At 33.0% G+C, this 15,395-nt stretch overlaps 2 protein-coding genes across 3 annotated transcripts in view; one reads left to right on the top strand and one right to left on the bottom strand.

The window, feature by feature from the left end:
• The window catches only part of LOC118188923 (protein lifeguard 3-like), an 82,613-nt gene that overhangs the window by 16,651 nt on the left and 50,567 nt on the right, over positions 1-15,395 (bottom strand). The window lies entirely within an intron of this gene.
• On the top strand, positions 739-15,019 carry LOC118188924 (uncharacterized). Of its 2 annotated transcripts, none has more exons than XM_085814946.1 (3): positions 739-1,075; positions 5,671-5,849; positions 12,708-15,019. In XM_085814946.1, exons 1-3 carry the CDS (start codon positions 1,005-1,007, stop codon positions 12,818-12,820), a joined length of 363 nt encoding a protein of 120 aa, XP_085671072.1. In that variant the 5' UTR covers positions 739-1,004; the 3' UTR covers positions 12,821-15,019. The 2 variants fall into 2 exon arrangements, with proteins under 2 accessions (XP_085671072.1, XP_035215342.1); XM_035359451.2 differs by lacking the exon at positions 12,708-15,019 and adding an exon at positions 10,280-11,027.

Raw genomic sequence — 15,395 nt, 5'->3', positions numbered from 1 at the left:
CGCGAAATACAGTAAAGAGTGCTTTAATGAGATATATTACATCCTATTTGGAAAAAACTGTGGCTTTCATAATCTCATCACTATACAAAGTATCACATTTAATAATTAAAAAGAGTTATGTGATACAAACGCAATAGGTTTCAGTGTTAAAGTAAACCAGATTGTCCCTACTCTTTCTTGCGGACATGTCGGTGAGGCGCGCCTCGCCGATTGGGTTAGTCTATCTCTTATAAGGTGCATATACCCATATGAGACTTAAGATATGGAAAAAAAAAACTTTATATACTGGCAACAGAATACAGAAAAATAACGATAAATATTTTGGAGAATAGTAAACCAACGTACGAATAGTAAACCTGCTGAATATTATTAGTTATTTCAGGTCCAAATTCCGGTGAATAGGCTGGTTGTTTGGGAGTATCGCGCTTTTTCCCTTGTATAACTTATATACTAACTAATTTTCCTTAAAACATCCTCCATAAAGGCACCCCACCTTCTTTTAGGCAGATAGCCATCACGTGCTTTCCATAATCTAAATAATCCTATTTCGAGGAATTTTTTTATTTGAAGTAGACTATATAACATGATAATAAAAAATATGAGCATAAATATGAGCTCTTGTAACAAGCTTGGCGTGAAAATATTCTGTAATTGCCATGTATGTGCTTTTGATAAGAATTTTAAGCCAATAAATAGGAATAAATAAATTTCGTACATGGCAGATAATTTTCTACGCGACTGAGTGGCTACGGCCACTGAATATTGGTAATTCAACCCAGGCGTGAATCCTAGTGAGAGGTCTAGCTGCATGGATGTTTTTTGTGAATTTCCCCGAATATGACCTAAATACTACCAGTTTTCCTAGAAAAGTTCTCCACGAAGATATGCTTCCGTTTTGCTGAGTAAAACTCCTTAATCCTGTGCTTTGAAATTCTCGGTTGCTCATTTCAGTTATTTCAATTCAACTGATTTTAAGCATGTGATAGACTTAGTCTTTTCAAAAGATGATTTTATACTATCCCGTTTACATAAGCTATCAATTAAAAAGTTTTTCCCGAAAATTTCACAGTGAAAAGTAAGTTTCTTTTATGTATTTTTTTATATCATGTGAAAATTATGATCAGTAATTTCAGTAATGTAGAATAAACATTACATCATAAAACGCATTTTGAGAAAAATCTAAAAGTTAGGCCAATTTGCTGTCTTGCGAAATAATCTTGTAGTTTAAGAATTGCAATTTATAACAAAGTTTTCCTGTTTAGGCTAAGGAATATACATTGTGATTACATAAATTCTTTAATCATAATAAATAAAACCCAAAACTAAAGTGGGAATGATTTGTGTTTTGTATTAGCTTTCGTAAAATTCGGATAACAATCCAAAGTACGTACTGTCCAATAAAGTAATTCTTTATTAATTTATATCTTTATTTATAGTGTGCTCTATTTAAATTTTAAATTGCATTATTTACTTTTGTAGTATTTTTAATTATTTATTTGATAGTATTTACAGCTGTCATTTCAAGAACATTGGTAGGAGATATACATAGCCTATCTTCTAATATCCTACGAATAAATTCATGAGACGAGTAGTCTTGGGGATAGTAAATCGTTTGTAAGGTGGAAAGCGTCTGCATATAGTTTTTATGTACGCAAAACCTTTATTTAAAGGATACATAAATAGTAGTTTAAAGTTTACTATTTGTTTTCTCAGCTTAACGATGACACAGTATATAACAGTATGACACGTTTAAATTAAATTATACGAATACTTAAATAAACTTAAATTTAAGTATTTTGTAATTTTTATAAATAAATAAATAAATGGATGGGTAATAACCCCTCCTTAAAATTTGTTAGTCTCAGTTGAAATTCTAAGCCATTGTGTATCATTCTATAAAGTGTTAACATAACATCAGTATTTTTGCTACTGCTTGTGGTAATTTCCTTCACAATATATTGCATTCTTTTACCTCTACCTATGTCTGTTAATGAAGACGTTTTGACATGGATATTTGTTACCAAGGAACATCACCTGTTATTAACGAAAATTAGCTATCACTGGCAGTTATCTACGTTAAATGTTTTTTTTAAGTCCATGGTTGCTAAACAACAGGTTTTATATGATAGTCTGTTCCGAGTTCTAGTGCTGATTCTACTTCCGAAGTTTGAGGAGAGCAATTGCATAAAGATTTCGTGGTTTTCTCTTATACGTTAATAAATAATGAGCCAATTTCTATTGGAAAGCCCATTATGAAGGCTTCTGTCCCTATATACAAATCTCAATGTGTTCCGCTACACTGAAAATAATGCAATGTAATCCAATACAATTGAGAAAATTATTATTATTATTATTTATTTATTTATTTTTTTTTTTTGTTAACATATCTGTTCCGTCTAGACTGGAGAGTGGTTAGTGCCGTACCGAAGGGCCCTGTTTCGAATCCCGGAGAAGGCAAGAATGTTTGTAAACGTAATAGTGTCTCTGCTGCAGTGGGGGGGGGGGGACTCAAAATACACGGGAATAGCAATTATCCTTTACCTGCTCCACCTTTGTGTAGTACTGAGAGAATATGATCAGCTTGCAACCTATTCAGACTTGTAGTAATATTATTTTATTTAGTTGCTTTTTGGTAACTTTTTTTGTTACTCGGAATTTTGGGCTTGGTTTCCGTGAATACCTTTTAAATTTTTTAATTAAATGTGTTTTTGTGTTTTGTAATTTTGGTATTCCAGCTACGTTACTGTCTTGGGGGACCGGTTGGGTCGTTGGATGTTTTCGTTTTTGGTATGTATAGAGACATCTCTTTATACCATAAAGGCCACTCTCTGGCTAGGCGGGTGAGATGTTCTCATTAACGTACCTTCTCCACCTTAGGTATTACAGGTGTGATCGAATCGTTGCGCTAGCAATCGACTGCTGTGGATTTCCGTCATTTATTAACAAAATACAAATACATTTACAATATTTACAGGGGTTACATGCCCGATACATTCTATAATGGACTATTACAGGCGAACTACAATGTATGGTGTGTTACATACAAATTTTACTATATTCCTTATACCTCGTAGACAGTAATAGTCTGTAAACAGGGCCATGTTTATGCTTGGTCCGGAAGCTAAACTCCTCTAGAGAGATTTTTTTTGTAGGGAAAGAGGGGAAGAAGATCCTCGAACGCACTCTCTCGGAATTACATCAGGCAGGGCATTCTTTTCTAACAAGGAATAAAGAGCTTTATTTATTATTGGTCAAAGGAATATACGTCAGCGAAATTCTGCAAAAAAAGATCTGAGATTATTCTCAAATACAGGTATCAATTGATGTCATTACTTCCAAGAAGCAGTAACGCAGATAGGGGAAGACAAGGGGGGCATTCAGGAAGTATTTTTCTTTTACCGTTGCATTTCGGCAAACAGGAGACGAGGGGTTGCGAAATCTTCATTTGTCCCCGAGCACTAAAAACCACAGCAAAGCCTCTGTTGAGAAGTGTTATGCCTCTGCTGATTCTGCGATGGAGGGGGAATGTTTCTGTCTAAACTTGCCAACGAATTCGCGCCTTTACGGCGGGGCTACTCATAATCAGAAAGTATCCAAAAAGTCTAGTTCCCAGACTAAAATATATTCAAAGTATTTCAGCTAGACTGGAAGAATCTATTGCCTTGAAAAGCAATTTATAATTCTCATTACAGCTCCTATGTCAAAAATGTTGAAAAAGTAAATAAATTTGCTTTTCCAACATTTTAGTACTTCTCAGCAGTAAATAAATTTGCTTCCTTTTCCTGCAAATAGAAAGAACCAAAGACAGATTGGCTCTTTCACAGTACCTAAGATCAGTTGTATATCTGGTCAAGGAGCAAACACGCAGAACTTGTAAACAAGATTTCACAGATCATTTGTATACATAAATTTACCACAAGAAAATTTGGTTTCTTTAGCATTTTATAAAATGTTTTGTGAATACTGTCACCATTGCCCTTAATATCAAATATTTATAAGGAAACTGAACGCAGGAACTGCTAGTTTTAATAATTATATGGAAATTAAACAAAGAAAACCAACTTTTTAAAACTATTCTTACAATTTCAGGTGGTTTTCTCGTGTAAGTGTTGAACATGAGCCAGTTTCCCTAGAATATCCTGCATGAAGGCATTCCTCTCCTTAAACAGATAGCCCTTGTGCGATTTCTTCTATTTCAGTAACCTAAGTTCTGACAACTGCATCCATCTCTTTATTTAAAATATAAGAATTATTAAATTTCTTCTCCCACCCCTTATTTTTTTTAAAGAAATACTGCAAACATAAAATTACTTTAAAAATCCTTTTTAATGTTCGAAAGTTAAACTAATGGTGAATGGGAGAGATTTATATTCATGTTGTAGTATGATAATGTATGTAATTATATTCAATTTTTTGGCCCTTTTAAATATTTTATCAAGTTGAAAAATTAGATAATACTATTTAAAATAATACTAAACATTATTAATGCATGTCTAACTTTAAATGTCAAATTCTGATCACATGAGTCATAAAAATAAATAAAATTATGTCTTCGGTTATTCCACTAATTTCGGTTTAATTTGATTTATTTAATCACGAAGGAAAACACGTGAGGGCTATCTCCCTAAACGGAAGGAATGCCTTCGTGAAGGACTTTATAAGGGACACTGGCTTGTATCCACGTTACGCATGGGGAAAACCCCGAAAACGCCCATGCAGCCATTCCGTTCGCCAAGAGTCGATTCTATGTCGAGTTATCAATGTTCAGTCACTTTACCGTTCAGCCGCTGGTAGGCCACACGAATTTCAGAACCCATTACTGGGCGAGTGAATAACATTGTTTAAACTGGTAGTTTGTTCTAAGTTGAGCTATCTTAAGATTCAGATATATATCATGTTAAGGAGATGTATCGGATTAGTAAAAATCCACTGACGAAAGTGTCTCGGAACTATTTTTATCGCACACTTTAGGTTGAAAAATGGTAAAAAATACTCATAGAACTAGAGAGAAAGGATTAAAATTTATGGAAGAAAATTCTGAATTCAAAAATATCTTCGAAATAGTAAATGAGCCTTTTTCCATATGTAATTTGTTTATAAGGCGTCCCCGTTTTTGTGGGCCCAACAGCGGCCCAGCGGTAAGTCGCTGAACACTGGTAGTTCGGTCCGAGATTCGAATCCCGCGAACAGGCTGGCTGCACGGGCGTTTTCGTGGTTTTCCCCATGTGTAACGTGTATACGAGCTAGTTCCCCTTAAAGTCCTCCACTAAGGCATCCCTCCCCTTAGGCAGATAGCCCTAGTGTGCTTTGCATAATTAAATAAACCATAAACCAAACCCGTTTTCGTCGTTTTCCTTTTATTGAATCAATATCAACTAATAGTAACCCACAAAAACTGTACAATTAAAGTAGAAATACTGATTAGAATTACAAGAAAATTCTTACATTTTTACAATAATTCTTCAATTGCTGGGTCAAATTCTTTCAAATATTACGTTAATTCTACGAAGTGCTATAAAATTATTGATCCTTTTCAGAAATATTAGCATTATTAATATTAAATTTCGAATAGGAGATACATATCCAATTTTAGCTAATACTAAGTATTTAATATTTCTTACATTGTATATTAAAAAATAATAAATCCTTAATTATCATCTTATCTTTTAGATCTTCGTCTGATAAACTATGGAAATTCTGGGATCGGATTTTTAAACAGTTATTAGATCAGTTCAAGAAATTTTTCTGCATTAAAAATGACTCAAAGGAGGAAGAAGATAGCCCTGTAATGCAATTTGAGCTTCAGAAACGAATCTCAGATGAAGTCTATGCTTATATAGACACAAACGGTAAGAAACCAGTTCTATACAAGATTAGAATCTGCAATTCACTCATTTTTGTTAATTATCTTTTAATAAGGCAATATATGAATCGACAAACTCGTGTACAGTTTTAAATGGCTGCGTAGTTAGATATCTAGTCTAAGACTGGCCGCAACTATTCAGAGACCCATAGTTCTCATTTAGGAAATTAATCAAGCAAGTAATAAACTTACTGTCGATTGAGGTTACCTGATTCATTTTAGCAAAGGCATGGATAGTTAAAATATTTATGCGATATTTATTCTGCGAAGGAAAAAAATTTAGAGATTTCGTTCTTTGGAAAGGAAGGAACGAAAATCTGTAGTGTCCAAAATTAGACACAAGAAAAAGACTCGCAAGTTTTTAAGACCGCTGAATACTGGTAGTTCGATCGGGTTCGAATTTAGGTGAATGAACTGGTCGCACAGTTGTTTTTTCGGTACTTGCGTATTATCGCAACCAGGTTGGCGCTATTTGTAAGTTTGAGTAAAAAAGTATGAATAGAAAGAAAATGTACATTTATTAATTACAGATAATTTTTAATACAGTTTTTTATATTAGTTTGTTTTAAAATATAAAATAGCAATTAAACCCTTCCGGTTTCGAATTTGAATAAGTTGCAGAATTATTTTTTCGGCGGAAATCTTTTGGCTATTGCTTTTAGCACTGATTGAAAACCGTATTCGCCATAACCATGTACACGTCGACTTATTTTTACTTAAAAAAACATCCCAGAATTGCACAAAAATGGCATTGCGCACGCTCTTGACTTTATCCATGTACACTGCTATTTTCTCATAAATTACAAAAATTTGCACGAAAATGCAGGAAAATTTTGTGAATCTCCACATGCTCTTTTTACAAAACTATGTATAACACGTAGGGTTGTCGTAAGTAGGGTCGCCAAATTTGGCAATTTATGCGAATTTTGGCCTGGTTGCGTTAATACGTAAATACCGTTTTTCCTTTGTTTAATATGAATACGAACCAGGTTCTTTTAGAAATTCCTCTATGAAGGCATTCTTTTACTTGAAGATAGCGTTGTGTGCTTTGCTGTATTCGAATAGTCTAACCGATACTTAATAAAATATATAACCTGAAATATTTCCCTGCGATGAAAAGTACGGGTGCAAAACGACAATTTTTTAGTGCCGCTATTAAATGAATTTCATTATATACAAAATTTTGAACTTTTCATTTAAAATCATCATTTATAGAAATGATGATTTTAAATAACTGCTTTTGAATTCATGTAGTTAAAATTTGAACTTCAGAACACGCAAAGTAGTCTCTAGCAGTATTCGTATGCAGCTGCTCAAGATTGCAGTTAATGTTATCTCAGATATATTTGATCATAGGAAAGTGTATTCTATTTTCAATCGAATTCGAGGTACACATAAGAAGTAGAATTTCGTGAGTATTTACGACAACATACAACGTGACCAAAATTTTCGCATTTTAAAGGCCTATCTAATTTTATTCATATATTAAATCGGAATTATGTCTGTCAAATAACCATTCAAGAGTTATATAACACTCGTGTTCAAGAAATATGTAATGTTATCAAAAATGCTTTATGTAAATATATGTTATTTATAGCGATCTGCATTTTAAAAGGGAATCATATGTGGAAATTCAACGAATTAAAAGAACGATTTTTACCCTCTTTGTAAAAGTAAATTAAAGAAAATCCGATTTCAGTCGCTTAAATAAAAAGTTAAATGTATCATTTTGATTATGCTTGCCTTTGTTTATTTGCTGTAGCAAAATAGTGGAAAGATAAACTGCTAAGACATAATTTTTTAAGTATCATGGTTTAGTATCAAACAGATATACATTTGAAGTAAATTTTATTTATGCCTCTCAAAATTATGAATTGTAAAATACCTTATTGACAAGCGGTTGACGTATTTAGTTACGAATCAAACCTTTTCAGAATAGTGATACTGATAAATACTATTGAAATTCTCGGTTATGAAACAACATGGGTCAAATTGTTTTCTTCAGAAAGCTATATGCGTTAGAAATATGCATTTTCTGAAGCTATATGCGTTAAGCTAACGTTTGTTGTTCTAATCACTAATAAAAGCGTTTTATTTTAAAATACGTATCGTCAATAAAACGTTTTTAAAGTTGTCATTCTAATTCTTTCCTTGCTTATTTCAAATAATAAAAATAAAAAAAAAATAAAAAAAAAAAATTAAAAAGATATTTTTGTTTAGAAATATTTTATCGTAGCTGAAATGAGCTAGTGATTTCTCGATGAAAGTAACAAGTTCACACGCATATGTTTCTACAGAAAACTATTTGGAATGTGTTCTATTTCAACGGAAAAACAACATATCCTTTTTTCTCTGAACATTGCGCCAGTTTATTCAGATTTGTCTTTTAGAATACATGGCTAAGGTTAGAATATTCTTATCTCCTTGCACATGACATTTGAAAGCCTTGGGGTAAAATGCCTAAAAGAAATGGAGAAAGACGAGGCTTTACAGAATATAACCTGCGAAATATTCTAGTTCTTGTTATTCAAACTGGTTTCATTGTTCAAGCAAATACGCGTGCATTTCAATACTTCTTTTGTTCGCATTTGTTTTCCTGACATTGATAGAATTGTCATTGCAGGAAAATGTATTCTCACTGGGAGAAGTCTTACTTCCTAACAGCAGTGGGAAATATTATTCTATAAGCGAAACAAAAACCAAGTGCATTACGAGATTACCCTTTTAATTCTTTACGATCCACTAAGCCGCCCAACCGGGATAAGTGGTTAGCAATGCTGATTGCCTTATCGAAGGGCCCAGGTTTGAATCCTGGAGAAGACATGGATATTTGTAAATATATAGTCTCTGCGGCATGGGGACGCTCTAAATATGCAGCGAGCCGGAAATTCTCTCGAGAGGTTGCTGATAGTGGAATACGGGGTGGGAAACCGTCGAACACGACCCCCCCCCGGGGGAGCTCTCCATCAAAACTGGAGGCGGAACTGAGCAAAGTCGTACTCTTACTTGTATGGTGCTCAAGGCTCTTGCCAATGACAGGCGCAATTTGGCACTCCTTGCCACGATAAAGTTTCTGATGTTTCTCTCAGACAAGTGAGGTAAGCCACAACGACAACATAAAGGTGCACTGAAATCGTTATTGGCACTTTATGATATCCTTGTTTCTCCCTTCTATAAAACTGCCGTGTTTTTGGGTACTAGCAAACACACCCGAAAAAGGTGCGACTTAAATACCCAAGCGGACTTTACATGCGTAAATATGGTATTTTGATTCTTTAACTATTTCTGAAATTAATTGAACACTAAGACAACGACCCACTGTTCCGAATTATCCTAATCAGCTGTAAGAATCGCAGAGTGGCGACGTTCAGTACCATTATTTATTTATACTTCTAGGACTATTTTAGTTAGCTTCTTATGTTCCTTTATATATATGTATTGGATTATGTCCCCCCCCCAAAAAAAAAGGTTTTTAACACTTTCTAAAAATACGATTTCTTTTTAGCTTCCTAAAGAAATTAGATGTCATTATTTATTCCAGAATAACTTTCTTTCGTTGCTTCATATATGGAATCGAGGAATATCATATGTGGAAATTCAATGAATTAAAAACGGTTTCATAAAAATATTCTCTTTTCCATATGAAATAGTTTTTTTGAACCGTTTCCACGTACCTTTTGAAAAAACATGATAATAATTGGTGCCACTACAAGAAAAAAAAATAGAGATTGTAACAACCTAATTTCCGAGACTTCAATATATAGGATACTCTTGACGACCAGCGTTACAAACATTAGTTCTCTTTTCTACAAAAATACATAGACTATGTTTGCAGGGTCCCATATCAAACATCCTATATTGATATGTCCAACATCATATTTTGGAATGGTTAAAAATATCAAACAAACTGTAATGTCTAATAATGTTATGTACCTTGTTGAAAAATCTAAAAGCAGCATAAATAAATGTCTGTTACATTTTAAATGAAATCTGAAATACCTCAAATATTTTCATTTAACCTAATTTACCTTAAATATATTGTAATTTTTTAAACTTGAAGTTAACTACCAAGCTAATTGGACAGATTAAAGAATCAGGCAATTGTCTGCACCTCTTTATTTCGATAAGAAATCGAATTATTTGTAATTATATGAATATTGGAGCTTTAAGAAAGTGGAATTCAACTCGTCAATTTTGAAACTATGTATCATTTCCAAGTAGTTAACTAGAACCGAAAAACAGAATGCGATATTCAGGTCCAAAAAGTGCTAGTATAGGTTTCTTACAATACTGACTATTCTGGCCAGCGGATTTCAGTGCATGATTTTTTTTAGCAATAACTAGAATTTTCTGTATAAATATGCTGATACATTTTTCTTAACCGGTGAAAACTGAAAAATAATTTTTCTTTTTTAGCTGAAAATATGCGCTACTGTTCCAGAGAACCGCAACCGAATTTACATGATGAAATTCATAAAAAGATAATAGCACGATTTTTCAGCTATTCTTTGAATCCAGAAAGCTATGTGTGTTCTCAAGAGCCGGAGCTGGACGCAGTGTTAGGTACATCTACGGTAAATCAACGGTCAGCCGAAAAAAAACGTGATACAGCAATCTTTAATTACGAGGTGCTTTCTTCTTTTGCTACATCGCCGGTGAGTTCCTCTGCAGTATTAGTGCCGGTGATAGTCAAACGGCAAAGTAGCCCACGAAGTTCCGCTGAATTTCCGATGATGAAAATAACATAAGTAGAAACATGGAAGGATTCTCAGGACGAATCGAGAGAATAAAGTCTTCTTCGTGTTTATTTGACGTGACCCGTGATAATATGATTTCACAGAAATAGTATTTATTATATTCTAAATTTAACGTACTTTTTAGAAAGATAGAGCCATTTCAGGAATTTGACAGTGTTGATCATTATAGATAAATTTAATGAGCAATATGCAATATGATATACACATGCAATTTTGACACTAATATCAGCAAAGTTTGCTTAAAGTAATACCATTTTACAAGTTCAGCATATTGTTGTTGCTTACAGTTGGTAACGTAACACATTATATTCTAGTTTTATTGCAAGGTATATTTATTGTAACCTCACTTTTTATTTCTCATCACACTTTATTTATATTTGTGTACATTTTAAAATAAAATTATTTTCCAAATACATGTTTGGGTAGTATTTTTCCTTATGATATTTTTATATATCAGAGTTTTGATCCAGTTATATTCCAAGCGGTGATTTTTATTTCATTTTTGTGTATATTCTCCAATAGGCAATTTTAAGTTGGAATATATTCAAATTTGCAAGCTTATCTTCTGTTTGTATTTAAATTAACAGCGAAAATCTCTTGATAGCATCGTTCTTTTTAAACACCTTTAAATCAGACATTATTATAATTTTTGCTTGGAGCTCTTAACTTTAAACTAATGCAGCATTGATATCAAAGATTTAGGATAAAGATGTTGGAGAAGAATTAAATATAAAACATTTCTAGAGCGTTAATTAACATTTAAGTTTTCCTCTGACAAATGAAATTGTAAAGATATGTATTTTCTGATGACAGGGATTTTATTTGTTTGCGATTGAAATAGTCAAAATAATTAATCCAACCAAAAATCTTGTTTACATTTGCGTCTTTCTAAATATCAATCAAATGTTTTGGGTAGAAAATCTTATTTTTGTGCTTATAATACATTAATATAAGATTTTTAGTTGTGGATTAATATAAGGATACATGAATTAATATAAGATTTTTGCTTGGTGCAATATAAATGAGGTTTGAAAACTTGTACGTAAAGTTATTTACTTTGGAAAATTTTATATTTAAATATATAGGGTAGCAAAAAATACATAAAATATGAAATAAAAAGAATTTGGAAGAATTTTTAAAAAAATTTTTAATATATTTAGCAGCGTTACTTCTGTGCGATTTCCTTTAATTACATGACTAGCGTCAAAACAGCAACAGTCTTGCCATACATATTTCAAAATAGCACTTTGTGACCTTTTCCTAAGCAGAAGCCATGAAGAATTTCATCTTGCATATATGCTGATGGAATGCTACATCTTTCACAAACTTTGGAAAAGAAATGTGAAATGGCGTAAGGTTTGGTAACTTAAGAAGACTAGCTACGGAACACTTGAGTCATGTTGGTCTTTAAAAGCAATTTCTAGAATCATGTACTCATTTTTACATAGATATTCCGTTCGTTGGAGTTTCTGATACTGTATCATTGTGTTAAGTATAACATTTATATGTTCTTTATTCAAAGTTTCAAGAATAATTAGAGGTAATTAAATGGAAAGAGATTCAAACATTTCCAACTTTCTCTAAGATCTGTGTTTGAAGAAAATAATCCTAATATCGATCTATACTGGAATATTAGTAAGGTATATAAATTCTGCGAATTATGATATGAAACAAAGTTAAGTTTTACAATTTATTATAAAAATGCGTCTGATGATATGTGCCTCGAAAGGAATAGCTTTCCTGAATAACGATATATGCCTAAGAAAGGGTACTTTTCTAATAGAAACTGATGACTTTTTGAGTCTTGCATTTTCCTTACACGTGGGAGATTCAAGGCAAAAAGCCTTGCAAGCAACCTCTTTTGCCATGGAAAAGTGCATCTTTTAAAGATTAACCTCGGGGCCTTTTTGCGCGGCGCACGAGCATCTCGAGACGTTTCGCAACCTTTTTGACGCATTTCTTACCAGTAACTTAAAATCATTACACATACAAATTAATTACATTTTAACATTTTATATATCTTAACACCTTTATTAACACAATTTCTAAAATATTAGTCTCTAATTTTTCTGTGTATGATATTTCAGGTAACAATTCCCAAGATGCATTTTCGGCTTACCAGGGCAAGTATTACAATAATATGTCGTTTGATGCCTTTTTCCGGGTTCATTTCTCTAAGAACAGACTTTGTGATAGATAAGAAAAGATAAGATATCAGATAAGGAAATCTTATCTCCATTTAAAGGGGTTTCCTTCTACAGTTCATAAGATTATACAGAAAGAGCTTAGAAACCCGCTTCGAAGAAACTAAACGTAAACAGATGTTGCTGCGCATGGAGTTTCCGCATCAAAGAAATGGTGAGCGAAAGTCACATCTCGAGTTGCGGCATCAAATCACATGGTGAGCGAGAGCCTCTCGAGTCCAAAGGATTAATGCCCTTATTCTCTTAAGTAGTGGATATTAGTTGGGAAATTATTTGAGACTCCAATAGATATGGGAAAATTGAAGATATACTCAGAGTAAAGATGCTATCTATGCTTTCCTGCTTTCACAGTGTTCAGCAAATTCAACCACCAAACCAGTCGGAAAACAACACCTCTACAAAGATTCCAGCCAGAAAGAAAAAGAAAGAAAGAGAATAAAGAGATGATATAAGCAGGTAAACGTATTCTTCTTCATCTCCAAAAATCAATTTTTAAAACATTATCTCAAAACTAAACCAATGAAAATAAAAATACTAAAACTAATATTTCGAACAAGATGGATTAAAAAAAAATGACCTACTTCGACAAAATGTTTCAAAAGGAATAAAATTTGGTACGGAGACGGAGAACTATGTTCTAATTTGGTTGACTCTAGTAAAGTACGCTAGGGCTATATGCTTAAAGGAAGGAATGACTCTGTGGAAGCATCCCTAAGGAAAATTGGCTTATCTACACATGGCATGTCTACATTTGCCTGGAATCGAAACCATGCCGAATTACCAGTGATCAGAGATTTTGCCACTCGGCCGCTGGGAAGCGAAAGACGTTCTTAAAAAAAAAAAAAGAAAATTCAAAACTATTATACAAAGCCAGTGTTTGAATGTATGGAATAGATAATTTAATATCGCTAAATTGGAATGACATTTCATTCAATGGGAGCCTAAATCCTGATATGCAGAACTTCATAACCATGTAGCATTTCCACAGTCTGTCTTCATTACGGCATTGAGTATTTGACATTACGAAACTGAGTACCTGATTACGACATTGAGTCCTCATCATTGAGTATTTTCTCCAAAAGTTGTGTCCTATACATTATGCATGAACTCGGGATTTGGACTAAAGAATTGCCTGTACACTTTTTATGCTGCTGTAGTTTAATTTACTGTAAAAAGTCATTAGAAACGGCGAGAAGATGGGTAATGCAACAGCATCTCATCAACAAAACAGCGTGCCGTCTATTGTACTTAGTATATGCACTCACAGGTGTGATGCACTTTCATTAATGATGACACCACAAATCATGTCTCAACGTGGATAACCTGTAAAACTTTAAAGAGCTGCAGAATGATCAGCTTGATTGCAATGTCGTCTCCAGAATTTTGCTCAGTAATCACTGTTGAGATAAAATTGAGATATATACTGACATTATTTGTCCTCAGTAAATCGGGTACCCCATTCAAAGCCTCTACAAGTATTCACGATGGTAATGGTGTTAACAGCAGCCTTCGTACAGGTAGATACAAATCTGCCTAAACCAATCGATGAGAAATCGTCCGCATTATTTAAAGCATCTGATCTCTCCCCGTAACCCGTAAAATTTTGCTCGTTGTGAATTATGGTGCCATTGCTAAATGCGTTTATCTATATGTTAGGAAATTCATTTTGCTTCTAATACCCTTCTTTTATGAGTTGAATCCCAATTCCACCCACGACTTTTCATAAATTTGAATTTCAACAGCAGTATGGCGCAAAGGTAACACGCAAATATTTCACAGTATAACGCAAATACTGTGAAACACGTCAAGACTAAGAACAGTCTATAACTTTAGGATCTTCATATTCTCTAGTTTTTCAAACTAGTATACATGTAGACAATACATAAATACAGAAATTGTCCGGCTACTGCTAACTTATAGAACATTATTATGCTTGCAGACATGAAGATGCAACCTGTGTGCAGATAATCCGAAAGAAATGTACAGAAATTTATTACACAAGTCAGACATAATTTTTTTTCTTTCAAATACAGTATCTAGCCTTGAAATTTATGGCAATTATTTTATAAATTATAAGGCTATATTTTCATTAAAATGCTTATTACGCAATCAAAGTTTTTGACGTGCGTCAAGGAACATTTTCTAAAGTTTAACCTTTACAGTATCTCTGTATGGATTTTTTTTTCTTATTGAAGTAAAAAAAACGCTTTATTTTTTGTATTAAAAAATATTTCTGAGCTTTTAAGAAACTATTCTAAACTAATCACCAAGCAGCTTATACTTTATTCGCACATCAAAGAATACTTCGTGTTAGAGAAAGAAACGTGAGAAACATTTCGATTTAAATTTAATATCTTTCGTTTCTCTATTTCATTTTAATCTCCTTTTAATGAATTTAAATCACTAACTGTAAAGCCTCTGCCAGAAGTTTTAGTAAACTAGCAGACTCCCAAACTTATTCAGGAAAAACAAAGTTTGTGCTTTAATAAATCTATAGTAAGAAGAAGGTTGTTTACTTAAAGTAAATAACCAGTTTAAGAAGTAAACAACCAATTAAGTAGGTTGTTGCGG

The sequence above is a fragment of the Stegodyphus dumicola genome, chromosome 1 (assembly GCF_044657685.1).
Source record: "Stegodyphus dumicola isolate Sdum_Otavi_A_Nest chromosome 1, ASM4465768v1".
In the NCBI taxonomy this organism is placed as follows: Eukaryota; Metazoa; Arthropoda; class Arachnida; order Araneae; family Eresidae; genus Stegodyphus; species Stegodyphus dumicola.
The sequence above is the reverse complement of the archived record's forward strand: the minus strand, read 5'-3'. Positions and strand labels throughout refer to the sequence as shown.